Here is a 26,840-nt window from a genome sequence, read left to right as displayed (position 1 = left end):
CTTACTAATTGTGTGACTTCAGGCAAGTTATTTAACTTTTCAACTTCAGTTTCCTCATCTGAAAAAAGTGGAGACTATACCTACTTTCAAGTTTCTAAATATTTTTAAAGCACCATGCACAGTAGCATCATACATTTATTAGCAAATGTTCATTTCCTTTCCTGTTTTTATCTTTATTGGTGATTTGAGATTAAGTTAATACAGTGAAAGAACTTTCTAAGTAGTCACCCTAAACATGATGTTAAGATTTACTTTAGGATTAGTTTGCCATTACCTTTAGTAAATACTGTATTCTCTCCATCTCCAGGAGAAGTGTTTGAGAAAGGAAAGAATGACTCGAACTTTGTAAAGAGTCAACTAAGTTAGTGTCTTAAGGATGTATTTTTGATAACTTGACCTTAATATCTATATTAAAGTGGTTTTCATTCATCTTCAATCACAGGTACAGGAACCTTAAAGATAGATTTTGTTGGAGAGCTGAATGACAAAATGAAGGGCTTCTATAGAAGTAAATATACTACCCCTTCTGGAGAGGTGCGGTACGCTGCTGTCACACAGTTTGAGGTATGGTATTCTTCTCGGAATATTATGATCTTAATGTATAAACATTTTGACAAAGTTCTGTTCTATTATTTGCAGTATTTCAGGCTAGGTGCCTTTGGCCATAATTATATTCATGATTTCAGAATTTTTATTTTATATTGAGCCAGGTATCTCCATTATAGAGGGAGAGAATTAGAGATATGGGCTGGAGAATATCTTTCCTCCCCTTGTAGGGTAGCATATTATTTTGTTTTGCTTTGTTTCCTTCCAGATTGTTTGTTAAATTGTTTTCTTGTACTTAAAAATTAAAAAAATTTTTTTCTAGGTATTCACTTTTCATGAACTTTTACAGAGTAATTGTTCAGCCTTATGATATCCACATTCAGGTCTTCAGTATAGCAAAGTTTTCTTCTATTACATTATCACTGTGGTTTCTACTCTGTTCTCTTTATATTGGTTTATGTCTAATGTCTGTTCCTCAAATGAATTTTTGATTGCTTTTATCACTTTGTCTTTTGTATATTTGAGAAACTTTTTTTAAAGAAACTTTTAATTCTTTAGAAACTTTTAATTCTTGTTATCCATGTTAATTCATTTAATTTCCTCAGTATAATTCATTTCTCTACTGTTGCTGCTCCTAATTTAAAAGTTTTCTGTGCTACATTTCTTTCCTTATACTCTATTTACTTTTCAAATCAGTAAGTAGAACATTTATTTAACTTCTTTGAGAGTGCAATCAGCCATCTAACATTTTCCTTGGAGGACTTTTTTCCAGAAGTATGTGCTTCCTCTACTTATGCCTAATTGTTTTTTTTTTTTTAACTTCATTCTGTTTCATTAAAGTTTCTTTCATAACTGGTATTCTACTGAACCACTAAACTTTATTTTGCTTAACAAGTTTGCGCCCCCCCCCCTTTTTTTTTTGAGAGAGAGAAAGAGAGAGAATACAAGTGAGGGAGAGGGGCAGAGGGAAAGAAAGAATCTTAAGCAGACTACATGCTCAGCCCGGAACCCAACACGGGGCTCAGTCTTACAACCATTAGATCATGACCTGAACTGAAATCAAGAGTCAGATGCTCAACTGACTGAGCCACCCAGATGCCTTTCTTAAAAAATAAACAAACAAATTTGCTCTTTCTTTATTTTTAAAGAAAAAATGAGATCTCTTTAAGCAGGTCAAGTGGTAGCAGTTTTGTATGTAATATATGGAAATACCTTTAAAATGAATAACCTGTTTAGAACTGATAAGAGCATCTGTTTTTATTCCTGTTGCCATCATTTCAGATGAAGAACAAAGCACATCAAAGATTTTGGAAAAAAGAAAAATTTTTAAAAATAAAAGCCAGCGAGGCAACTTATCTATGTTCCCAGCTCTGAACCTTTACTGTGTACTTGTTGACCTTGCTATGCTCTGTGTTTTGTAACACTACTGCTGAAGCCATTTGCATTGAATTTTTGAGATGTTGAAATGTTTAGTTAAAAATACAAATATTCTGAAATAGCCTAATACTGTATACTGTTAAGATCTGTAGCAGACCTAATTCCTGGATTATCTGTTATTTGTTTTTGTTTGTTTGTTTTGGGTTGCTGATGTGGCACTGACAGTAAGCCTCATGTTTTCTCTGTTGTCACTGCCTCGCTTTCTGCCTGGCACTGAATAGAAAGTAAATGTTTAAACAAGTGAAGGAATGGATGATAGAAATAAGACAATGACTGTTACCTCATGAAATAGTTTGTTAGGTTAATTCAGTAATGTTTATATTCCATATTCTTTTCTTAAGGCTACAGATGCCCGGAGGGCTTTTCCTTGCTGGGACGAGCCTGCCATCAAAGCAACTTTTGATATCTCATTGGTTGTTCCTAAAGACAGAGTAGCTTTATCAAATATGGTATGTATGTGTTTGTAAGTACACTTAACATTTTGATAAGTATTTAGAATATTCAGTTTGCTGATTAGATGGAATAGCATGAAAGCAACTAGCACAATGCTTCATACAGAATGGAATGTAAATGCTAGTTTTATTTATTTCCAATAAGCCCTCTTTTTTTAAATTGCCTTATATGAAATTTCCCTCCTCATAGAAGAAATTCCTTACAAACTCTAATTTGGAAAACTAAACACGTGATGAATTTCTGGTTACCTGGAAAAAATCTGACTTGCTTATTAATAATGCTAAAAGATATAGCCATATAATGAAATATGTATTTAGGTTTTTGATTGATTGTATTCTTGGAGTATGCTCTTCTCACTGATGTCGAATATGCTCTTTTCACTGATGTCATTGATCTCTTTCATAAATAGAGTAAGTATTTACCACTTGAAATATATTGACTAAGACAGGAAGTACCCTATAGCCTGTAATATGAATCTGGGGAACTTGGAAAAGCCTACTGTACCTGAAAATAACTGGGTTTTGCCTCATTTATTGGTAGGGAGAATTCCATAGATAGAATGCCATTCTCTTCTTGAATATTCCTAGAAAGGAGAGTAATAAAGAGAGATATTCTTTTATAGTTTAGTATGAATGAATTTATCAGGTCTATTCTTGAATAAGTTTTTCTTAGAAGAAAGAATAGAGAGATCTTGAGGAAACGGAGAGCCTGAATAGGAAAAAAGAGATGTAAAAAAGAGAAATTAGGAACTCTGTAGGTAAAGTGGAGATTCTTCCACAAATTTGCTTAGAACCAGCCTTGGTATAGAGGATGCACTAAATTTAGAAATCTGTACCCTTTGAAATGTAGATTTTACAATTACGCTTCATTAATAATTTTGCCTTCTATCCTTCTTTCACTTGAAAAGCATTGAGGTCTTACTTAAAGCATCCCAGTGTCTTACTTAAAACATTAGGAAAAGTTGCTTCTTTTCTCTCACAGATCCTTGGTAATATTAACACTTTAGCCCCCAACCTCTTAATGTATCCTTTTTTTTCTTTTAACATTTATTCATTTTTGAGAGACAGAGACAAAGCCCGAGCAGGGGAGGAGCAGAGAGAGGGGGAGACACAGAATCCGAAGCAGGCTCCAGGCCCTGAGCTGTCAGCACAGAGTCTGAGGCAGGGCTCGAATTCACGGACTGTGAGATCATGACCTGAGCTGAAGTTGAACGCTTAACTGACTGAGCCACCCAGGCACCCCTGTATCCTTCCTTTAAAAAAAAAAAAATTTTTTTTAATGTTTATTTACCTTTGAGAAAGAGAGAGAGAGAGATCATGAACAAGTGGGGGAGGGGCAGACACAGAATATGAACCAGGCTCTAAGCTGTCAGCAGAGTCCAACACGGGGCTCAACCTCATGGACTGAGAGATCATGACCTGAGCTGAAGTCTGAGGCTCAACCGACTGAGCCACCCAGGCACTTCTATCCTTTCTAATGGGAGAGATTTTGACAGCATAAAAGCAGTCGTTGAATTGGGATAGGTACGTAAGCAGTACTGGAAAGGGGGAAGGAGAGGCAACACAGTTTATGGCTAGTATTTACCCTAAGGTATATAATGTAAACCTGTTTAAATTTTCTCTTTCTTTGTTTCTTTCATTTTTTTTTTTTAAGAATGTAATTGATCGGAAACCATACCCTGATGATGAAAATGTAGTGGAAGTGAAGTTTGCCCGCACACCTGTCATGTCTACATATCTGGTGGCATTTGTTGTGGGTGAATATGACTTTGTAGAAACAAGGTCAAAAGATGGTGTGTGTGTCCGTGTTTACACCCCTGTTGGCAAAGCAGAGCAAGGAAAATTTGCGTTAGAGGTAAATGTACTTGAAGAGGATTGTTCCAACAGTCCATAACTCCAGGTTGGGGAATTTACATTTCTGATCAATTATTAGTACAATTATTTATGATTTAGTCTGAAATTTGTTGTGCTACTTTGATTTTATTTTTAATAGACTTTTAGAACTACCAACCTTGGTGTTATATTAACATTTTACAAAATACTGATTAAGAGTATATTAGAGTGGAATTTATTTATCCAGACAGTGGGTGGGAAAATATGTCATATAGTTTTCATACCGAGTTATGAATGGCCGGCATTAACAAAGCTTGGGGCTAAGGTAGTCTTTGGAGGTAGGGCTCCCCAGGGTTGGTTTCTAGTAACTTGAGATGCTTTGACTTGCAACAGGATTCCTGTGTGGATTTCTATATGAATTACAGTGAAATATTTATCAGGTGGTTCTTTTGTTTGTACTTTTGTAGGTTGCTGCTAAAACCCTGCCTTTTTATAAGGACTACTTCAATGTTCCTTATCCTCTACCTAAAATTGATCTCATTGCTATTGCAGACTTTGCAGCTGGTAAAGTAAATTTCATTTTATTGCTGAATTGTAATAACTTTTTTGAATTTTGTGATTTTGAGGAAGAAGTATGTACATATATCAATAAATGTTTATATTTATTTTATGAAGGTGCCATGGAGAACTGGGGCCTTGTAACTTATAGGTATGTTAATGATGCATTATCCTGCCTCGTCTTTTCAATCACTGATTTCCTTAGAGCTTCACTCCTACTTACAATTGAGTAGCTTCTGCCTTATGATCTGCTGTAAATTTTCCCACATCCCCCACTTCTGTGCACATTTCAGGAATGCACATGAACACCCTCTGGTGCTACTATCTGAGATTGTAAGATTTTAAAGTGAGCATCTGGCATTAGTAACATTTTTAGATCTATTTTTGGCTGAGTTTCTCTTTTCAGTGCCTTCTCTTCCTCCCAGGAGTTTCATAGTTATTTTTCCAGCTTGAAGAACCTTCTCTGCTTTAATATTTTCTAGCCAGGTTTTTACATGTCTGTCACCACAATACAAACATGTGGGTTGTATAATTTTTAGAGCAGGGTCTGTAAACAAGTTTTTGCCCTGCCCACTTATGTGAGTTAAGTTTTGGACAGCCTGCTCAGTGTTCTTTTTGGGACCGTGGAATGCATCTTTCCCTGATTTGCCAATCCCCTTCTTTTAATGGAAGGACTGTCTTCTCTCTGTCTAGCACAATAACCCCTAATCCCTTAGACTAAACTTTTAAAAATTTTCAAGCAGCTGTCCTATTTACAAACTGATGACTAAACTTGTGTCACACCTTTGATCTTCTGTTGTACAAATTATGTTGGAATAGTCTTTAATCTTCCCAGAACTTCTTCTACTCTGTATACTTGGAGGAAATGTTTTCTCGACATCTCTAAAGCCTAACTTGACCATCTTATTTATTGTTTGAATCTCCCTCCCCCACTTGTGCGTGCCTGCTTGTACTGCACTACTTTTATTGTTTAAAAATTTTTCTTTTTGAACACAGGGAGACTGCATTACTTATCGATCCAAAAAACTCCTGTTCTTCATCCCGCCAGTGGGTTGCTCTGGTTGTGGGACATGAACTCGCCCATCAATGGTTTGGAAATCTTGTTACTATGGTATTTAATATTTTTAAGTGCTCAAATATATTTATCTTCATCCTGCTGCACATTATTTTGGCTACATAGTATTTAAGATTTGACTGGAACACTGTGCTAAAAAATAAATCAGAAAATCCTTATTTTAGAAAATCCACTTTGAAAAATGTTTACCAGAATCTCCGTGTTAACCAGTAGCATGTGGACAGTCTTTGTTCAACACACATCACTTCCAGAACTTTTGTAGAATTTGCCTACAAATGGGAAATCATGATACTAATTTGGGTGAGAGAAAGGGGTTCCTCTTGGGTACAGAGGTTCCATGCAGTGAGATGCCAGGCTGATCCTAGTTTCTTGAGATTATTTATTATGTAGTTCAGTAGCTGAAAAGTACCCTGATGAGTAACAACAGGATCTTTGAATAGGCTGAACTACTTCTAGGGGTCAGTTTCCTCATTGGCTAAACATGTTAAGTTGAAATTTGATAGAAATGAAAGCAAAGAAAGTAGGGAATAACTATAAAGTGTATTAAAATTTCCAACTGTCCCATTGACATTGCTGTTACAGTTTGCAGTGAATGGTCTCTGTTGTTAAGCCTTTTTTTTTTTTTAATGTTTATTTCTGGGAGAGAGAAAGCACAAGCAGGGGAGAGGCAGAGAGAGAAGGAGACACAGAATCCACAGCAGGCTCCAGGCTCTGAGCCCGATGCAGGGCTTGAACCCACAGATCGTGAGATCATGACCTGAGCCAAAGTCGGATGCTTAACCGACTAAGCCACCCAGGCACCCCTCTCCGTCCTTAAGTCTTGACCTTTCCCTCTTAGTCTGAGTGCTAGCTGTGGCAGGCAGCTGTATTAGAGCCTGGCAGCACACGGTTTAACGCGTGAACTGGAAGTACCTCTGCAGAGGAAGAACTGGAGCCAGGAGCCAGCCAGATTCCCTGATAGCATTTTAGGCTGCCAAAGAGCAGAACCTGACTTGGATGTTAGTTGAGTCCATATGTCACAGGAGTAAGCAAGAAAGTAAGACATTTAACAACTATTACGTGTGTGAGAGAGTTTTTAAAGAAAGCCAGTCCTTGACATTAAACCAGGTCCTTTTGCTTTGGATGTTTAAAATTTTATGTTGGTCTGTGTCTCCTTCTCTCTCTGCCCCTCCCCCTCTCATGCTCTGTCTCTCTCTGTATCCAAAAACTAAATAAAACATTTAAAAAAAATTTTTATGTTGGGGTGAAAAAAATTTTTGAAATATAATTTCATGTGGAATTAAGTATGCTAGTAAACTACCAGCAATACATCTTAGTAGGGAATGTGCACATTCTCATATTGTTTTTAAACAATTTTTTACTGGATTTGAGTAACTGTTCTAGTTGTTAGATGTCAGTTGTTTCATTAACCGAAATTTAAGGGCTTAATGATAGATTGGTGAATAGCTAGCTCTGTACCAGTTTATCTTCATGGGAGCTACTAGTTAAATAAGCTCACAAAGCACTTAGACAAATAGCCTTTCATCACTTAGTATTGAAAATATCTGATCTTTTCGGAATTTTAATACCTTTTTGTTTTTCACCATCGCATTAGTCCTTTAGCCTCTATCGTGGATTCTTATATTGATTTTTAAAAGAGATCTAATCAACTTTAATGAAAGTTTAAAGTCTTTCTAAAAAGTTGATCTTTTTTAAAGTTGATTTTATCTGTGTCTCATTTATATTCTGTGTCCACTCTACTATTAATTCTTACTAACAGCTGAGAATTTTGTATTCCATTAATAAACAACATTCATTACTGAACTATTTACTGCCATGATATTTCTGTCAATTTTACCTAATCCTCATATAAGCAGTATTGCTTTTCTGTTTATCTAGGAAGTTTAACTCAATAATTGATAGTAATTTTTCTTAGTCATTATAAAAATCCTTTCCAGTTTTCCTTGTTTGGTCCTGGTAGCTTTCTGGTTTATCAGACTAACTTTTACCTGACAGGTTAGGCTCTTGCCTACATTAATCTGCTCCCTTACCCATTTCCATATAAACGCTTCCCCCCCTACCCCCTTCTCCTTACAACTTTGGTACCTTTGGTAATAAAAAGTGACTTATAGCTATGTTTTGAAATGTCCCTCAGGCATAATGCCAATATCACCAGTAGGCCTTTCTTATATTAGCATCTCTTTTAAACCCTTTTTTTTTTGTTCAGACATGTGACTTATTTACTAAATGTTTTTCACTGAATTTTAGTTTATTAAGTTGTAAGTTGAAGAAGATAGTGGAAAAGACATGTGAATTTTTCAAGTTAGTGGAATGAAAAGCATTTTGTTTTCCTTACACATTTGTTTCTTTCGTTTTTAGGAATGGTGGACTCATCTTTGGTTAAATGAAGGTTTTGCATCATGGATTGAATATCTGTGCGTAGATCACTGCTTCCCGGAGTATGATATCTGGACTCAGTTTGTTTCTGCCGATTACACGCGTGCCCAGGAACTTGACGCTCTGGATAACAGCCATCCTATTGAAGTGAGCCATACTTTCAGCCATCGGCCTTTGCTCTCAAATTGATGAAATTAGTAATTTGTTAGAGAGATACTTAGGACTCCAAATAGAAAAGAAAATTACACGAGCAATTCACTTGTTTTTATAGCTTATATTTTCAGACCTGAGACTCTCACAAGATTAAGTTCTAATTATGTTTCTTTTTAAGGTAGGCAGTATAAAAATTTGATCTTTGTAGCAGTAAGTGCTGTGTACCCATAAACATTGACTAAGTACATTTTTATTGCATAGTATGGGAGAACCATGCCTATCAGGCAGTATGCATAAGGGAATATTTTGATTCCATTGTTTCAAAGAAAATTCTGAACGTATTTTTTTCGTTGTTGTCATTGTCTGTTTTTATACTTTATTTCTCTTGACTTAGCCTATCCTTATTTCAGTAGTTTATAGCAATACATTTTGCCTTTGAAGAACTAGACTTACAATCCACTTTGACATATTTAACCAGGATCGTATATAATTGTAAGCCATTGCAATTAGCTGCAAGAAATAAAATGTTTTTCATCTCTCCCTTCTTCCCTCTCCAGTCCTCCAGTAAAAAGATCCATAGTGATTTGCCTCCCAGCAAACCAGGACCCTCAGAGATGATGGGGATCATGTCATATATTCCACTTTATTAGTATTAGTTTCTTGCTTTTTAAGGATCATCATTATGTATTTGTCAGTGAGCTAAAGGCAGAAAAGTATCTTATGAGTTAGGAGGGCTTTCCTAGAAAGCCTTTTATGTAATTCAGTATTCCAGGCTGTCTGCTTCCTGTTATAACCCTGAGTCACACTTTCTGCCAGGTCAGTGTGGGACATCCTTCTGAAGTTGATGAGATATTTGATGCCATATCATATAGCAAAGGTGCATCTGTCATCCGAATGCTCCATGACTATATTGGGGATAAGGTAAAAAGTAACTTTAAGAGAATCTTCCATTCTTTTATGGTGAAATCATAGACTTTTGCATGGGAAAAAAAATGTCTGCTTTTAAGTTCCTAAGTAATTTTTCTAGATTCTGGAAGACTACTCTGATCTGTCTTATACTTTCATTTCTTTTTATATTGACTATTATTGTCTGTTAGATGAATGATGTGTAAATGTGTTTGGGGGTTGTGTGGGAGGCTGGTATAAAACTTAAAAGCAAAAGTGGGAGGCAGAGAGCACGCCTTCTTAAAAGGCAGTGGACAGTAGAGGGATGTGTGTTTTTCAGTAAATCTGACACTCAGGTAATTTGAGTACTAATATGCGGATACACTATAAATTCCAAGGTCTTAATCACCTGGATTTTAAAAATTGTGTTTTCTCAGGACTTTAAGAAAGGAATGAACATGTATTTAACCAAGTTCCAACAAAAGAATGCTGCCACAGGTAATCTTTAATATCTTGAGATAAGTATTGGCACTCTATCCAAGTGAGATATTTAATTTCTTGTTAAATGCTTAACTTCCCATGTGATCGATAGGACATAGAAATGACTTATCTGGTGCCATGTGTTAAGTCATGGGTCAACATAATCAGAACCCGTTATCCTTCTGGTGCCCTCTAGTCTGCTCTCTGTAGCTCGGTGTCCTGCCACTTCCGAGAGTCTGAAGAGTTCTGTTTATTGACCATCGGCCATTAAAATTGCTGCAGATTAACCATTTTTAGAAGTAAACTTGTGGAACGACAGAGTTTCAATTAAGTAGGGTTTAAGATTTTTAGTGTATAATGGTCTGTGATTTACTGTGAATGGGAGTCCAAAGAAAGAATAAAGGTATAAGTGTTGATTGAATATGAAGAAGAACCAGTGTTGGAGTCTTGAGTTCTTCAGTGAACAAAAGTAGTGTAGAAAACAAGATTTATGTAATGTCATTAGTATCTAATAGAATGACAGAAGTTCAGAGAGGCCTGGCCATGGGCTGTTCTTGAGGTTTATGACCTGTGAAATAAAAGTACATGCATCTATCTGCCTCTCTGTTCAGGACATGATGTAATCCTGACACTTTCCCCTCCCAGTGACACTCCCCCCATTCACCTGCCATAAATGCCCATCTAGTTTATGAAATAGGTATTTTGTTCCTTAAGGCAGAGCTGCTGAACAATGTGCTCTTGCAAAGTTTCAGAGTCTTTAGCATGTGTATACATAAAATACATCAGGAAAAAACTTGGCTGGTTCTTAAACTGTAATGTACATGCAATAACCCAGGGTCTGTGAAAGTGTTTCTAATTCAGTAGATCTGCAGTGAAACCTGAGAATCTGCATTTCTGACAAGCTCCAGGTGAAGCCAGTGTCACTGGTTTTTAGGCCACACTTTGAAAAGCAAGGCCTACGATGTACCTTTTTGGGTTTATGTTACTTCTAAAAACAGTTGGCACTTCAGATACACTGCAGTTACCATCCATGGTTTTTATCCTGTCTCTCCTCACTATCCTTTCCTTAATTCACACCTTCACAATCTCTCTACTGAATTCCGCAGCTGCCGACCAACTCACTACTTCTTGCCTGCCCCGCTCTCTTCAGTTCTCCCTCTCACTCTGAGGCTAGCCAGGGTTATCTTTCTAAAGCGAATACCTGATTGCATCACCTACTGACTAAAAACATTTGAGATACTTCAGTCCCTTCACAGTATAGTCTATTCTTTTTAAGCCACACATAGTCTTTTTTTTTTTAATTTTTATTTTTAATGTTTATTTTTGAGAGAGAAAGAGATACACACAGAGTGTGAGCAGGGGAGGGGCAGAGAGAGAGGGAGACACAGAATCTGAAACAGGCACCAGGCTCTCAGCGGTCAGCACAGAGCCTGATGCGAGGCTTAAACCCACGAACCATGAGACCATGACCTGAGCCTAAGTCGGACACTTAACCAACTGAGCCACCCAGGTGCCCCCAGCCACACATAGTCTTAGCTGGTAAGCCCTTGCCTACCATTTCAGCCTCATTGCTGGATATGCCCTCAATCTTCAGCTTATTGAACATTTCCTATTAGTAATGTTTTCTGTCTTTTCTTATACTTTCTTCTTTGTAGACCATTTGTGTGTCTACCTGGAATGCCTTTTTCCTTCTGTCTGCCTGATGAGCAATTCCTCCTCAAGATACAGAACAGAAGCCAAGTCTTGTGAAGCCTTTATTTTCCTTGAATTCTTTTTTAAAGTTTATATATTTATTTTGAGGGAGAGAGAGAATCCCAAGCAGGCACCCCACTGTCAGCACAGAGCCCGATGCAGGGCTCAAACTCACAAATCTGTGAGATCATGACCTGACCCAAATCAAGAGTTGGACACTTAACCAACTGAGCCAGCCAAGCGCCCCTTCCTTGGATTTTTCCTTAAGGGCTTTTCCTCTGTTCATGCCCACCTTAGAACGTGTATCTCATTGTGTTGCTGTTTTTGCTTACTAGGCCACCAGTGCCATTTGACCATATGAGTTTTACTTCAGCCATAGAGCATGGAGTATTTTTTAACCTCTGTTAATTGAATGAGTATCATGGTTTTAAGTTTGTGGATGATGTTTAGTGTTGATCTTGAATATGTTTCTGTTTGTTTCTGTTATCTTCTTGTTTGAACTCCCCTGTTTGTCTTTTCATTACTATAATTTGTGATTTTTTTTTTTTTAAAGTAAACTCTAGGCCCAACAGGGGGCTCGAACTCACAAAACTGAGATCAAGAGTTGCACCCTCTACTGACTGAGCTAGTTAGGCGCTCCTGTAATTTGTGATTTTTTTTTTTTTAGTAAATTGGAACAATTAAGGGCACTTAATCTATAAGACCAGTTTTTGTAATAGAGTTTATTTAATGGAGGCAAGGGGACATTAATTTAACCCACTTTATCTCCTGAAAAAACCAAAGAGTGGGTTAGCAAGGTAGTGTCAGGAGCTATATAAAGTTTCGGAAAATAAAAATGTAAATATATTAGATTTTCATTGTTTGTGTTTATCTTCTAGAGGATCTCTGGGAAAGTTTAGAAAATGCTAGTGGTAAACCTATAGCAGCAGTGATGAATACTTGGACCAAACAAATGGGATTTCCCCTCATTTATGTGGAATCAGAACAGGTAACCTTATAAAAAGTCCTCCAGTTTGTCTGCTACTGTATTACATGGAATTCAGTCGGTGTTACCAAATTTACTGTTCTGTACTTTAAGTATTCTAGGTAACAAACTAGCCCTTGCAGTTTTCTTGGTGATCTGTTATCTATATACTAAATGGTTTGCCTCCCCCCTGCCCCACCATCATTAAAATCCTACATACTTGTAGTTAGAAAACAAAATGTTGTCTACTCTTATTGTCCCCAGGGAAAACACTGTACACTTGTTGATATAATTCATTTTTTAAAGTTTGTTTATTTAAGTAATCTCTATCCCCAACGTGAGGCTTGAACCCATGACTTTGAGATCAAGAGTTGCATGTTCTTCCAACTAAGCCAGGCAGGCCTCCCTTAATATAATTCTAAAATGACCAAGGCAGGTTTATTCGGGACTGTAAAGTTGGTATAACATTAAAAAAAACTATCAGTATATTGATTCATAATCACTAAACTAACAATATAGATAGAAGAACCACACAATCACTTCAATAGACGCAGAAAAAGCATTTGTGAAAATTCAACACCCATTTATAATATCATTCTTAAAAATTAGTTTTTTAAAATATTTTTCTTCATTTATTTTTAAATATTTATCTATTTTGAAAGATAGCATGAGAAGGGAAGGGAGGGGGAGAGGAAGAATCCCAGCAGGCTCTGTGCTCAGCACAGACCTGGTGCAGGGCTCAATCTCATGACCCCAAGATCACAACCAGAGCTAATACCAAGAGTCAGACTCTCAACTGACTGAGCCATTCCGGCACCCCTTAAGATTTATTTTTAAGTAATCTTTACACCCAGTGTGGTGCTCAAACACTACCCCGAGACCAAGAGTCACATGCTCCACCAGCTGAACCAGCTGGCTGCCCTAAAATTAGTTTTAATGTTGGTTGAGTGGCAATGTGACTTTTGATTAGAATTGCACTATTATTAGTTGAACTGATACCTGAATTCAGGGAGGTGTACCTCAGAATGAGTTGTGTTCCCAGCAGGCCTGAGCTACCCAGGCGCCCCAGTCATTGCTTCCTTTCTCAAATTTTTTAGCTCTTCAATTCTGTCTTGTGTAGTCAGTTTATCCATAAAGGTCATTGGCCTCATTTGACATTGAATTTGGGTGATACTAAATCTGTTGCATATTGTGTTATTTAAAATGTTCTAGGACATATTAACAAATTATAAGTAAAACAAATGATTGCAGGTTTGCAAAGTATTTTTTTAAATATGTACTTGACCTTGTTGCTTCTGATTTCTTAGTTTTTGCAGTTTTTCCCCACCGTTTATTTTGTGCTTCATTGTAAAGCTCTTCCTTTGAAACAAGATTTGTGCCTCTTTCATGTTTACTGTCACTCTAAAACTTTGAACATTAAGCCCACATGCTAATCTAAGGTTGCCACTTTTTAGAAGCGAGGAGTCTAAAGTCATGACCTCCCTCTGTAAAGATTAAAACAACTCAGCTGCAGTATTATTTACTATCCTTGTGAAAATGGTAACACTTTAAAGTTCTTGTCTGTGTGTGTAACTCTTCTGAGGGGCCTATACATAGAATATGGCCTTTTATTTAGAGTCTTGTTATTGGTGCCTAAATGAGAAACGGCGCCTTTTCTCTCATTCTGTACTATCGTCTTCTTAATCACTGTTGCACTGTGTGTTTTCATGAGACATTTGGCTGTACTGGCTTCACCACCTTCTTTGTCACAGAAGTATTGCCCCCTCCAAAAAGAAGGGGGGAGAAGAGTTGATACTACTACTAATAGCCTTTGTTTATGCTTTTTTAGGTAGAAGATGACAGGTTATTGCGGTTGTCCCAAAGAAAGTTCTGTGCCAGTGGACCATATGCTGGTAAGCAAATGGCTGTAAGTGGGAGCTGGTGAATGAATGTGGACACCATTCCAGTAGTGTTCCAATTAACAGGAAGTAATTACCCATTTTTAATATTTTTAATAGAATTAAATAAAAACAAGGAAATGGTAATAAAATACAAATGAAATCTAGGAAATAAAAAAAGGAGATTCATGAGGTAGTTGTAGTGTCTTGATACTCTTCAGTTTTTGAAATTGCATATCTCTGTGTGTTATGGAGGATAGGAACCCCCGCGAGGTCTCTATCCTTTCTCCCTACAAGAAGCCTCGCTGCACATTTGTGTGGGTGGCTAATGTTTTAAGTTCTTGGGCATACTAAGTAAGTAAACAAGTAAATAAATAAAGCACAGTGATTATTTAGAGTTCTTAGGTACCAGTTACTGTACTAAAGCACAATAGCCGACCCTTATTTTATAGTTTCAGCAACCCTATTGGGTAGGGAGTAGTATTTCCTTTCTACAGATGAACAAGCTGAGGCATAGCTAGGTTAGCTAAACTGCCCACAGTCGGCTGTCTAATGAGTTAAAGAGTAGGGAGTCACACAAAATAATCGGATTTCATGAGTTTATACTAACTACTGCTCAGCTCTGACTTCCAAATATTTCTACAGGTCATCAGACTCTCTTGCTCAGGAAATTAAAAGTACATTTCTCGCCTCCTTTAAAACAATAATTCTTAGTAGGGCAGGTGTATATCAGAATCACCTATCCTTTTCAGCTTCCACTCTCCAAAATAGGGTACACTCCACTAGGGTTAAGTAAGAGGCACCGTTTCATCCTTAACCTTCCTTAGCATTTAGAATTACTTTTTAAGTAAATATGTCTGACAAGTCAGATGACAAATTTATTATCCAAAATAAATCCTTAAGTGTCACAGTGTCTGTTTTCTGCCTCATACCCACAGTCTGCATTGTAGGACTGAGGGGTTTGCGGTTTTTCAAATACTCTGTAACCAGTATAGGCAGTATTAAAACCTGAAATATCCCATTGTTAGGAGGAAATATTTAATTTGTGGTTTAACCTGATAGCACAAAGCTATGTAACTTACTAAATAGATACATTAATGGACTGGGCGAATGACTGTCTTCTGTTTGGCATGTTTGAACTCAAAGTCTGTTTTGTGTCAGATACCGAAAAGACAGTATGTTGTCTGCCTTGCAAAAGCTTGGAGTTCTAGCTCTGACATTTTAGTGATGGAATTGATCAGCTCTAGGATATATCCTGTCAATCTCAGAAATGAAATCAACCCTCCACTATGTATACCTGTTAAGGACTGCACCTTAGACTATTTTTAAATGTTATATGAGAATTTTCACCTACTTGAAATTTCTTTTACAGCAAAATCATTACTGTCTCTATTACTCTATACAGGGGAAATGTTAAATTAAAATCGCCATATTTGTGATACCACAATAAAGAAACTGTTCTCTTTTTTAGCCTATTGTGATTTTATTAATAAATTCTCTCTTCCTTTACACTAGTAAATTCAGGGTGTGGAAGAGTTTATGTACCTTTGAAAATGAGCTGGAGCCTGTTAGGCTCCAGCTCACCAGTCCTCTCTCCACCTTACCTTCTGTTTCTTCCAGTGACGAATTATTTTTCAAGTTTTCTATTTGTTCTTCTCTTGCTTAAGGAGAAGACTGTCCCCAGTGGATGGTTCCTATCACAATCTCTACTAGTGAAGATCCCAACCATGCCAAACTGAAAATTCTGATGGACAAGCCAGAGATGAATGTGGTTTTGAAAAATGTCAAACCAGACCAGTGGGTAAAGGTGAGTTCAGAAATGGCCTGGGCATTTTTATCCTACCTAAATGAATTGGTTTCTCTCACTTTCAAAGCTTTATCCATTTTATGGCTAGCTCTAAATTCTGCATTAGCTTAGATGAGGACTTGCAAAGACAAAAACATTACTAAACTTCCCTATGTGAAATTTAGGGCCAGTTTTCAAATATAATTGTCCGGTATCTTCCCTTAGGTAAGGGAGTGGTACATAAGCAGATAAAAAGGGATATGATCAAAGGGGGAAAAAAAACCCATAAATTTTGTGTAAAGTCACATTAACCAAAAGCTTTGTAGTCTTACAACTTCAAACTGTGCTGTCACTGTAATGAGATGCTAACCTTCACGGTGAGCGGTCGCGGTGTGTGCACGGCTATCATCAGGTGAGGCCACACGTGTAGTAATGAGTTTGTGTCCCTGAAATGTGAATTTCTTGTAACTGGTATTTTAAAATCATTTCATAAAAATTACTCTGTACCATTCATAATAAAAGTATCTACTACAAGGGCGCCTGGGTGGCTCAGTCGTTTAAGCATCCAACTTTGGCTCAGGTCATGATCTCACAGGTCGTGGGTTTGAGCCCCGCATCGGGCTGTGTGCTGACAGCTCAGAGCATGGAGCCTGCTTCAGATTCTGTGTCTCCCTCTCTCTCTGCCTCTCTCCTGCTTATGCTCTGTCTCTCTCTGTTCCTCAATAATAAACAAACGTTAAAAAAAATTGAAAAAAAAAAAAGTACTACAAACTTTTCTCCCAATTATAGATTCCTAATAGGAATTATATGTTATCTCAGACTTTTGTGTATGTGTATGTATATGTATGTACATATATGGGTGTATGAATATATGTATATATATATATACATGTGTAAACATGATTTTTTGAAAATATACTCAGTGGCACCTGGCTGGCTCAATCAGAAGAATATGACACTCTTGATCTCAGAGTTGTAAGTTTGAACCCAATGCTGGGTATAGAGATTACATAAAAATAAAATCTTTTAAGAGGTGCCTGGATGGCTCAGTCAGTTAAGTGGCCCCCTTCAGCTCAGGTCACAATCTCATGGTTTGTGAGCTTGAACCCCACAGTGGGCTCTGCTGACAGCTCAGAACCTGGAGGCTGCTTCGGACACTGTATCTCCTCTCTGGCCCTCTGCTGCTCCCATTCTGTCTCTCTTTCTCTCAAAAAATAAACATTAAAATAAATAAAATCTTTAAAAATATAGATAGATGCACATACATACTCAGTAGAATACTATGTTACTATCTGAAATTACATCTGGAAGATTCTGTAGCTGTATGAAATTTTTCTTCTAAATGAGAAAAACCTATGTATGCTGTGATTGTAATTGGTAAAATAAAGGTATTATTCCTGCAGTAAAAGGTAAAGGGAATCAATAAAATAGCAGTTGTATCATTGTGAGGTGATTTTGAAAAATACTTACAGGGCGCCTGGGTGGCCCAGTCAGTTAAGCATCCAACTCTTGGTTTCAGCTCAGGTCATGACCTCATGGTTGTGGGATCAGCCGCACGTCGGGCTCTGTGCTGAGCGTGGAGCCTGCTGGGGATTCTCTCTCTTCCTCTCTGCCCTTCCTTTCCTGTTTGTCCTCACTCTTTCTCTCAAAGTAAATAAATAAAAATTTTAAAAATACTTACATATACATAGTAAAATTAAAAAAAATAAATAGTAAAATATTTATATCTTATAGTATTATTTTACCTTTAAAGTATTTTGTATATAAATATTATCAAAAATATTTTTGCCTGTTGGTAACTAGCCTACAGTGAATACTGACTGTGATTATCTCACTTCACAAATTATATGAAATTACCTTTAAAGTCTGTGCAATTCTTTAAAATCTAGGACCAGAACGTTGTTATTCTATTGAGAGTTTGGGCTCAGTAGATGAGTGTTTGTAAAGCCTTAGTCTTCGTCAGAGATTCCACTGTCCACGTGTTCTTACATGTAGTAAATATTTTCTATAAACTTAAAACTGTCCACTGAGAGTAGACATCGAAACTGATCCCTGGGATTCCTCCCTCGCGTCTCTCACTCTGACCCCCACCATGTCAAGTTTCTGTTTTCTTTTGCTTCTGTTTTTATCTTTGACAAGCACTTTCTATCTCTATGTGTTGTTTCATTTTAGTCCCGGCCTGCATATGTGATCTTTGTTGTTTTGACTCAGATATACTGAAACCAAAACTCCTTTCACACTTGCAAAAGACTGTTTTAAAAAACAAATGGATGGGGCACCTGGGTGGCTCAGTTGGTTAAGCCTCTGACTTCGGCTCAGGGCGTGATCTCATGGTTCATGAGTTCAAGCCCCGCGTTGGGCTCTGTTCTGAAGCTCAGAGCCTGGAGCCGGCTTCAAATTCTGTGTCTCCCTCTCTCTCTTATTGCCCCTCCGCTGCTTGTGCTCTCTTTCTCAAAAATAAACATTAAAAAAAATTAAACAGAACAAAACAAATGGAACTGTTTAATTACTAATGTCCCTTGGCTATCTTTTCAGTTAAACCTGGGAACAGTCGGGTTTTATCGGACCCAGTACAGCTCAGCCATGCTGGAAAGTTTGTTACCCGGCATTCGTGACCTTTCTCTGCCCCCTGTGGATCGACTTGGATTGCAGAATGACCTCTTCTCCTTGGTGAGCCTCTCTCAAGTAGTGTAACAGATTTTGTTGATTAAAGGATTTTGTTTTTCCTCGAGTATCTGACTGAAACATAATTAGAAGAATATGGTTCTTCCTGAAGGTTGAACACCTTTTGGGAGTAGAGCATATGACTAATTATTAATTAACGTGACAAGATTGAACCTATATAATTTACTGGAAACAAATCCCATGTCACTCCTAGGTCAGCTTTTTTTGCAACGAAAACTATCCTTTGTAAGGCAGAAATTCTTTTTAGTAGAAATAGGTATGAGCCTTAAAGACATTTCTCTACTGATGTCTTTTAATTATTTTAAACAATTCAGAGTGATTTATATTTTTTCTAAAACAGTGTACATGGCTGGAAACATCTAGATTTTTTAACATTCCATTACTACTCAAATAATAGTCCATTACCTTTAAAATTATATTTATGTGGAGCACCTGGGCGGCTCAGTAGGCAGAGCATCTGACTTTTGATCTCAGGGTCATGAATTCAAGCCCCACATTGGGCGTGGAGCCTACTTTAAAAAAAAAAAAAATATTTCTTTTGGCTTTGTTCCAGAAACGATTTAAATCAGCAATTAGTAGTGTTATCTTTATGACTCCAACCTAGGTTAGGTAATTTCCAGATGTCTTTGTGATAAGATTGTCAGATTCTTCCTAGTGTTCCTTTAAAGTGGACTTGAATTTTCCCTTCCCTCTGCAGTAACTGGTTTTGGATTCCTCCTTTGTGTAAACACAGATTAGCATTGATGCACAAAACCTCACATCTGCTGATCTCATTGCTGAGAGAGACCTGTCCCAGGAGAGCGGGGTGTTTGTGCAGTTGGCTGCTGTAACACAAGTCCTTTTTCCTAGCTCTGTTAGTGAATTCTGAAAGGCCTCTGAATTTGTAGTGCCTTCCCGTTTGCCTTTGCCTTCTTTCAGAAATGAGTAAAGGACAGACCGAAGTTGACACAGTTTGCCGGTCCAGTTTTGAAAGAGCCTCTGTCAAAAACCAAAGCCCTAACTATTTTTGCATCTTTTCTGAAAGTATGAGAATTGTAAAAATAAAAACAAAGCCACGGCCCCAGAAACTGGATAGAAATAGGAAGTTAACCACTTTCTTTCTTGCTTTCCTTTGTTTTTCTTTTTCTCATTGAAGTATAGTTGACCCACAATGTTACATCATAATGATTCCTCCTGCCGTGCTCACCACCAGTGTAGCTACCACCTGTCACGAAAGTGTACTTGTTTTAGTTGCCCTCTCATAAACAGTAAAAAAGTAAATAAGGAATGTTGTCATGATAGGAGTTTTTTTCCTAATAGTCTCCTGTATTTGTATAGTCTCATTTCCTTTAAACCAGAGATGACTGACTAGTAGTAGATAATGGTAAAAATGCATGCTTGTGTTTTTTTGTTTTGTTTTTGTTTGAAGACTAGATTAATTTATGTTTTTTCCTATCCCAGGCTCGAGCTGGAATCGTTAGCACTGTAGAGGTTCTAAAAGTCATGGAGGCTTTTGTGAATGAGCCCAATTATACTGTATGGAGCGACCTGAGCTGTAACCTGGGGATTCTCTCAACTCTCTTGTCCCACACAGACTTCTATGAGGAAATCCAGGAGTTTGTGAAAGATGTCTTTTCACCCATAGGGGAGAGACTGGGCTGGGACCCCAAACCTGGAGAAGGTAATGGATGTGCTGAATGGGGAAGGAATTGATGAGAGATTGGTCCCTTTTTACTCCTCTGTGGTTAACAGTATCAGTAGCATCTTTATATCTGCTTGATGTTCCTATGTATTCAGCTCACCAGAAATGAAATCTTAGGTCTTTTAAGTTTCCTGGTGAAGTTACTTGGGTCACCTACATAAAAACAGTGGTGGTTATGTGTATTCACTGCTAAATACAATTTGTAAACAACAAAATGGTGGAAATAGAAGCCTTTTATGGCGTTCCAAAGGCCTATCTATAGTGAAGAAAAGCTAAAAGGAATTTTAGATGATTTATTTATTAGTTAACCATAAATATCAGGCACCTTATGTGTACAACTTGGAAAGATACTGAGAGACGGTCATGAATTGAGGAAGTTACTGACTTTCACATGTGTTCTCTCCTCTGATTACGTGTGTAATTGTATATTTACTCTTGCTGTCATTAAATGTTGGGAACAGTGATCTTGGGGCTTTATATATAATTATTTTCTACCATCTGCAAATAACTAAAGATGGTATTTCATCCCAATGTCATCAAGACAGTCTTGATCTGGGAGCCTTTTGCAGTAAGGACAGCAGTAACGATTATCTAGAGCTCTATGTTTTCCCTTCGTGGATTCAACAAATATTTATGCACCTAGTAAATACCAGGTACTATTCTGGGAGCTGGTGGTACAGCAGTGAAGGAAGCTTTGCCCTGTGTGGCTTACATTCTAGCAGGAGACACAGCAGACCACTGAACATATGATATTTTAGGTGGCAACGAGTAACATGAAGAAAAATAAAGTTAGGTTAGGGAGATGGAGAGTGGCAGGCCAGCGTGCTCTCGCATGGTCAGGGCAATAGTCGCTCGTGATGAGCGGATGAGACGCGCATAAGCAGAGACCTGAGAGAAAGCTGTTGGGGCCATCTAGAGGGAAATGGTCCAGACAGGGAACAGCCAGTGTGGGAGACCTGAGGCGGGAGTGCTTGGGTTGTTCAAGAAATAACAAGGAGGCTAGTTACCTCAGGACAGAGTTAAGTAAGGGGGACAGGGTGGGAAACAATTCAGCTCCTGTAGGGCCTGTGGGACCTAGTCCATATTTGACTTTCACAGTGATATGAGAAACGGACTTGAGAGTTGACGCACAAAAATGTGACTTGAGGTACTCAGCTGTGTGGAACCCAGATGAGTGGAGAGGCAAGAGACAGGAGCAGGGAGACAGATTGCAGAGCTGTTCCAGTCATCCTGTCTAGGTGCGAGGTGCCGCTCACACTTGTAGGTGGCAAATTCTGTGTGTGTTTTGAAGGTAGAACTGAACCTATTTGGTGGTGGACTGACTGCAAAGGGAGGAGGAGGAGCCACCACATTCTGGCCTGAGGACCGGAGGAGTGACGTTGGCAGATACAGAACAAGATGGCTGTAGAAGTGGGCTGGAGACAGAGGGAATCCGGAGCTGGGTGTTGGACTTGTTAACTTAGCCATCCAGGGGGAGAGTCCTCAAGGCTCTAGGCTGCATAAATCAACTTAGGGTGTAGATGGTGTTTACAGCCACGAGGCTGGATGAGATCACGCAGGGCCTGAGTGGAGGCGGACAAAAGAGGTCTGAGGACTAGGTCCTAGGCGAGGCCAAGTTTTGGGGATTGAGTGGAAGAGGAGGAATCTGCAAGGGAAACTGATGCCACTGAGGTGGGAGAGTCAGGAGGCAGGAGCTGTCCCAGGCGTCTTAAGCAGTACAGAAGGACAGTCAGCCACCATGACAGCTGCTGCTCAGAGTCCGGCAGGATGGAGGAGAATTGGTGATTCCGTTGGAGGTTCTGTGGGGCGGTGGAGAGCAGTGGTGGGTTCTCCAGAGCGGCAGGAGGGAAAGCAAACGACACAGACAACTTTTTAAAGGAGTTTTTGCTGAAAAGGGGCTCAGAGAAAAGGGGATAGTCTGGGAAGAGATGTGGGGTCAGTGGAGGCATTTTTGTTTCATCAGGTAGGAGATTTTATAACATGTTTTTGTGCTGACGATAATGCTGAAGTAGTAATAGAAAAATCTGTGATGTGAAAGAGAGGGCGTGTAATTGCTGGAGGGATGGCCGAGCGATGGAGCGGAGTCAGGACGCCGTGGAGGAGTGTGCGTTAGGCAGGAGCACAGAGCCCTAGAAACGAAACACGAGACGGTGTGTGGGGTCAGATCCAGGCTGATGGGTGGAGGTTGTATCTCCTTCACGGTGATTATATGTGAAGCTTTGGGGGCTCAAAAACACCTTAATGAAATAGGGAGAATATCTTTAGTTTTCTAGTTTCATAGATGGAAGAATCAAACAGTAAAATAATGAAACATTGCCTTGCATCACACAAGTCAGAATTATAAATTGGTTCTTCTAAGAACCTCACTAGTGTCCTATTGTGTTATATGTTGATCTATTGTTTTCTCTTTTTTTTTAATTTTTTAAAAAATGTTTTATTTATTTTTAATACAGAGAGAGACAGAGCATGAGAGGAGGAGGGGCAGAGAGAGAAGGAGACACAGAACCGGAAGCAGGCTCCAGGCTCTGAGCTAGCTGTCAGCACAGAGCCCGACGCGGGGCTCGAACCCACGAACGTGAGATCATGACCTGAGCCGAAGCCGGAGGCTTAACCAACTGAGCCACCCAGGCGCCCCTATTGTTTTCTTGAACTTATTTTATTTTATTTTTTTACTGAGTTATGATTTAAATTTAGCAAAATGCACAATTTAAATGTTACATTTCTTGGAGTGCCTGGCTGGCTCAGTCGGTTAAGCGTCCAACTTCAGCTCAGGTCATCATCTCACAGTGGGGTTCGAGCCCCACGTCAGGATCTGTGCTGACAGCTCAGAGCCTGGAGCCTGCTCTGCATTCTGCATCTCCCTCTCCCTCCGTCTCTGTCTCTCTCAAAAATAAATAAACATTAAAAAATTTTTAATGTTACAGTTCAGCAACTTTTGACAAAAATACACCAGAGAGGTTGCCTCGGGGTCCCTTCCCAGTCAGTCCCTGCCAGGAGGGTCCCCCTCCATCTCCTGCAGCCAAACACTTTCCTGCCTTTTTTCACCCTAGAGGCTTCTCTCACTCAATGTGATGTGTTTGAGATACGTCCAGGGTGTTCACTCCATTTTACTGGCTAGTGGTATAGTATCGTATGTATCATGACTTAGCTGTCTGTTTTGGTATTGCAATCCATCATTGCTAGTGTTAACTTTTTTTTTAGACATAGTATATCATAAAATGTGCCTTTTAAAGTATACAACTCAGTCTTTTTTAGTTTGTTCACAACATTGCACAACCATCACCACCATCGAATTCCAGAATAATTTCTTTAGCCTGAAAAGAAACCCCATCCCCTGGCAGTCCCGGTCCCCAGGACCCACTAATCTGCTTTCTGTTTCTGTGGATTTGCCTACTCTGGGCACTACGTGTAAATGGGATCCTACCCCTTGTAGCCTTTTGTGTCTCACATTTTTCACTTAGCAGAATGTTCCCAGGGTTCATCCATGTGGCAGCGTCTATCAGGACCGCCTTCCTTTTATAGCCGAATAGTATTCTACTGCGTGGACGTACCACATCTTGTATTTTCATCACTTGGTGGATGTTTGGGTGGTTTCTACTTTCTGACAGTTGTGAATACTGCCGTGAACATGTATGTACAAATTTTTGTGGACATAACACTTTCATTTCTATTGAGTGGAATTGCTGGATCATATGGTAACTCTAACCTCTCTAGGAATTGCCAGACTGATTTTCAAATTGGTCACAACATTTTACATTTCCGCCAGCATTGTATGAGGGTTCTCACTTCTCCATGTCCTTGACAATGCTTGTTATTGTCTGTCTTTTTTAGTCATCCTAGTGGGTGTGAAGTATCCATCTCATAGTGGTTTTGATTTGCATTTCCCTAATGAGCAAAGTTGAACATCTCTGTATGTGTTTCTTGGAGTAAATAGATCCATCAGATTTCAATTTTAAAAATCTAAGATTTCAATTTATTATATGCAGCATACCAGTGTAGTATGTGTCCTTTCTCTGAATCTTGGGTCAAAACTGCATGATCTGAGCCTGTTTCTTTCACACATAATCCTCAGCGGGGAAATTACCTAGATGGAGTGAACATTTAATAAATTCAAGTAATTGGCATTTGTAAACAAAGTCAGCAAATGTATTTGCTTGTCTAGTCTGTTTAGCACTTCATTTCACTCTTATGATTTGAACAATATAAATCAAATGTTCTCTCAAGTACTAAGGTAATTGATTATCTTTGTTTAAGATGGTAGATGTGGTGTAACATAATTATAAGATACCCAAGTAGCATAGTTGTGAAAATGCGATTTATAAGCAGTGTTGTGTCTCTTTTACTTCTTAATCAGGTCATCTAGACGCACTCCTGAGGGGCTTGGTTCTGGGCAAACTAGGAAAAGCAGGACATAAGGCGACGTTAGAAGAAGCCCGCCGTCGGTTTAAGGACCACGTGGAAGGGAAACAGATCCTCTCCGCTGATCTGAGGAGTCCTGTAGGTTTTCATGATGAATACCCTTGTTTCTAGGTGACTGTGTCGTTTTGTGCACAGGGTGGGATGTGTTTAGTGGTAACCAGAAATGACCCGAGTGCTGGCCTCTGTGTTCATGTGCGCCAGGTAGGTGGTTTGTAGCCAGCTGCTCGTTTGTTTACAGTTTGTGAGACCGCACCGGTGCCACCGTCCGTGGGCGTCCCGCTGCGGGAGCCGGTGCGCGGTCTCCTCTGCTCTCCAGTGTGGGCTCCAGCTCTCTGCCGCACAGTCTATGTAACATCCACACGCAGCAGCTGTTCACGGTTGTTTTGAGTTGCTTTCTCTCTTGTCTTAACATTAGAATATTTGGGACAAGATACATTTTATCAGATGCCTTCTTTGTTGTTCCTGTATTCTCTTGTAGGTTTATCTGACTGTTTTGAAGCATGGTGATGGCACTACCTTAGACATTATGCTAAAGGTGAGCGCATTTGGAGAGGGCTTCCACCTTCTGCTGTTAAACGTGGATTGACACAGAGAGTATGAGCTTTAAGTGGTTAAAAAAAAAAGTCCTGGCAAAAGACATGCAGATATGCATGCTGCCGACAGGCAAATAGTAAGAAGCTGTGGGAGAACTCTATCCCGTCTGTTCATGTATACTACCAGCACGATGCCAGAAGTCATCCGGTTTTCTCACTTTTTATTTATAAGTTTATGTATCTTTTTTTTTAATTTTTTATGTTTTTTATTTATTTTTGAGAGACAGAGGGAGACAGTGCGAGCAGGGAGGGGCAGAGAGAGAGGGAGATACGGAATCTGAAGCAGGCTCCAGGCTCTGAGCTGTCAGCACAGAGCCCGACGTGAGGCTTGTACCCACAAACCGTGAGATCATGACCTGAGTCGAAGCTGGACACTTAACCCGCTGAGCCACCCAGGCGCCCCTATAAGTTTATGTATCTTATACCAAAAAATGAATTGTTCATTTTGATTAACAAGTCAGGCTCTTAAGGTTTTCCCTTCCGTGTATACTTACATAGGATTCTTCCCAGTTTAAAGAAACGGTCTGTGTCTGTGCTTAGGAGATAGATAATCAGGTGTCTCCAGGGTTTGAGCTATGTCAGTACCTCTTATGAATGGGCAGGAAATTAATTGACTTGCCTGCATAGCCTCTGTAGCTTCCCCAGAGGTTTGGCATGTAATTAATACAGATACTGTACTTCTCCAGTCCCCGTCCATGTGGTTGTCAGTCTAAGAAATCACTTGACAGGGGCGCCTGGGTGGCTCAGTCAGTTGGGCCTCCAACTTCGGCTCAGGTCAGATCTCACGTTCATGGGTTCCAGCCCGCGTCAGGCTCTGTGCTGACAGCTAGCTCAGAGCCTGGAGCCTGCTTCAGATTCTGTGTCTCCTTCTCTCTCTGCCCCTCCCCCTCTCATACTCTATATCTCTCTCTCTATCAAAAATAAATAAAACATTTTTAAAAATTTCAGAAATCACTTGACAGGTGGGGGGAGCTGAATGTACTTATTACCGTTGAATAAAATATGCAAAATGTGCATAAATACCCAAATTATCTGTCAGACCTACAAAGCCCATTCATTTAAAGATCGCACTTAGTGGAACAAAACAACAGGAAAGCGATATGCTTTACTACTTCCATCTTTGGTGGATTAAGCACACTTTTCTGATCTCAAGTGGATCAAAATTGCAAATCTAATTTCTAGTATTTAATTTTAAACAAATCCTGGGGTTTTTTTTTTTCAATGTTATTTATTTTTCAGAGAGGGAGAGACAGAGCATCAGAGGCAAGGGACAGAGAGAGAAGGAGACCCAAAATCCGAAGCAGGCTCCAGGTTCTGAGCTGTCAACACAGAGCCTGATGCAGGGCTC

At 39.0% G+C, this 26,840-nt stretch overlaps 1 protein-coding gene across 1 annotated transcript in view; it reads left to right on the top strand.

Annotated features, from left to right (window-relative positions):
- NPEPPS (aminopeptidase puromycin sensitive) overlaps positions 1-26,840 on the top strand; it is an 82,367-nt gene that overhangs the window by 48,938 nt on the left and 6,589 nt on the right. Inside the window, exons 5-20 of the mRNA XM_029927019.1 lie at positions 443-564; positions 2,325-2,432; positions 4,090-4,290; positions 4,736-4,832; positions 4,944-4,977; positions 5,823-5,937; positions 8,260-8,424; positions 9,247-9,351; positions 9,753-9,813; positions 12,366-12,475; positions 14,280-14,343; positions 15,996-16,135; positions 18,650-18,784; positions 20,240-20,459; positions 24,835-24,977; positions 25,378-25,434. Of these exons, the coding sequence (XP_029782879.1) occupies positions 443-564; positions 2,325-2,432; positions 4,090-4,290; positions 4,736-4,832; positions 4,944-4,977; positions 5,823-5,937; positions 8,260-8,424; positions 9,247-9,351; positions 9,753-9,813; positions 12,366-12,475; positions 14,280-14,343; positions 15,996-16,135; positions 18,650-18,784; positions 20,240-20,459; positions 24,835-24,977; positions 25,378-25,434 (1,877 nt within the window). The remainder of the gene's footprint in view (positions 1-442; positions 565-2,324; positions 2,433-4,089; positions 4,291-4,735; positions 4,833-4,943; positions 4,978-5,822; positions 5,938-8,259; positions 8,425-9,246; positions 9,352-9,752; positions 9,814-12,365; positions 12,476-14,279; positions 14,344-15,995; positions 16,136-18,649; positions 18,785-20,239; positions 20,460-24,834; positions 24,978-25,377; positions 25,435-26,840) is intronic.

Source organism: Suricata suricatta, chromosome 17, assembly GCF_006229205.1.
Source record: "Suricata suricatta isolate VVHF042 chromosome 17, meerkat_22Aug2017_6uvM2_HiC, whole genome shotgun sequence".
Classification (NCBI taxonomy): Eukaryota; Metazoa; Chordata; class Mammalia; order Carnivora; family Herpestidae; genus Suricata; species Suricata suricatta.
This window is presented reverse-complemented; position numbering and strand designations above follow the sequence as displayed.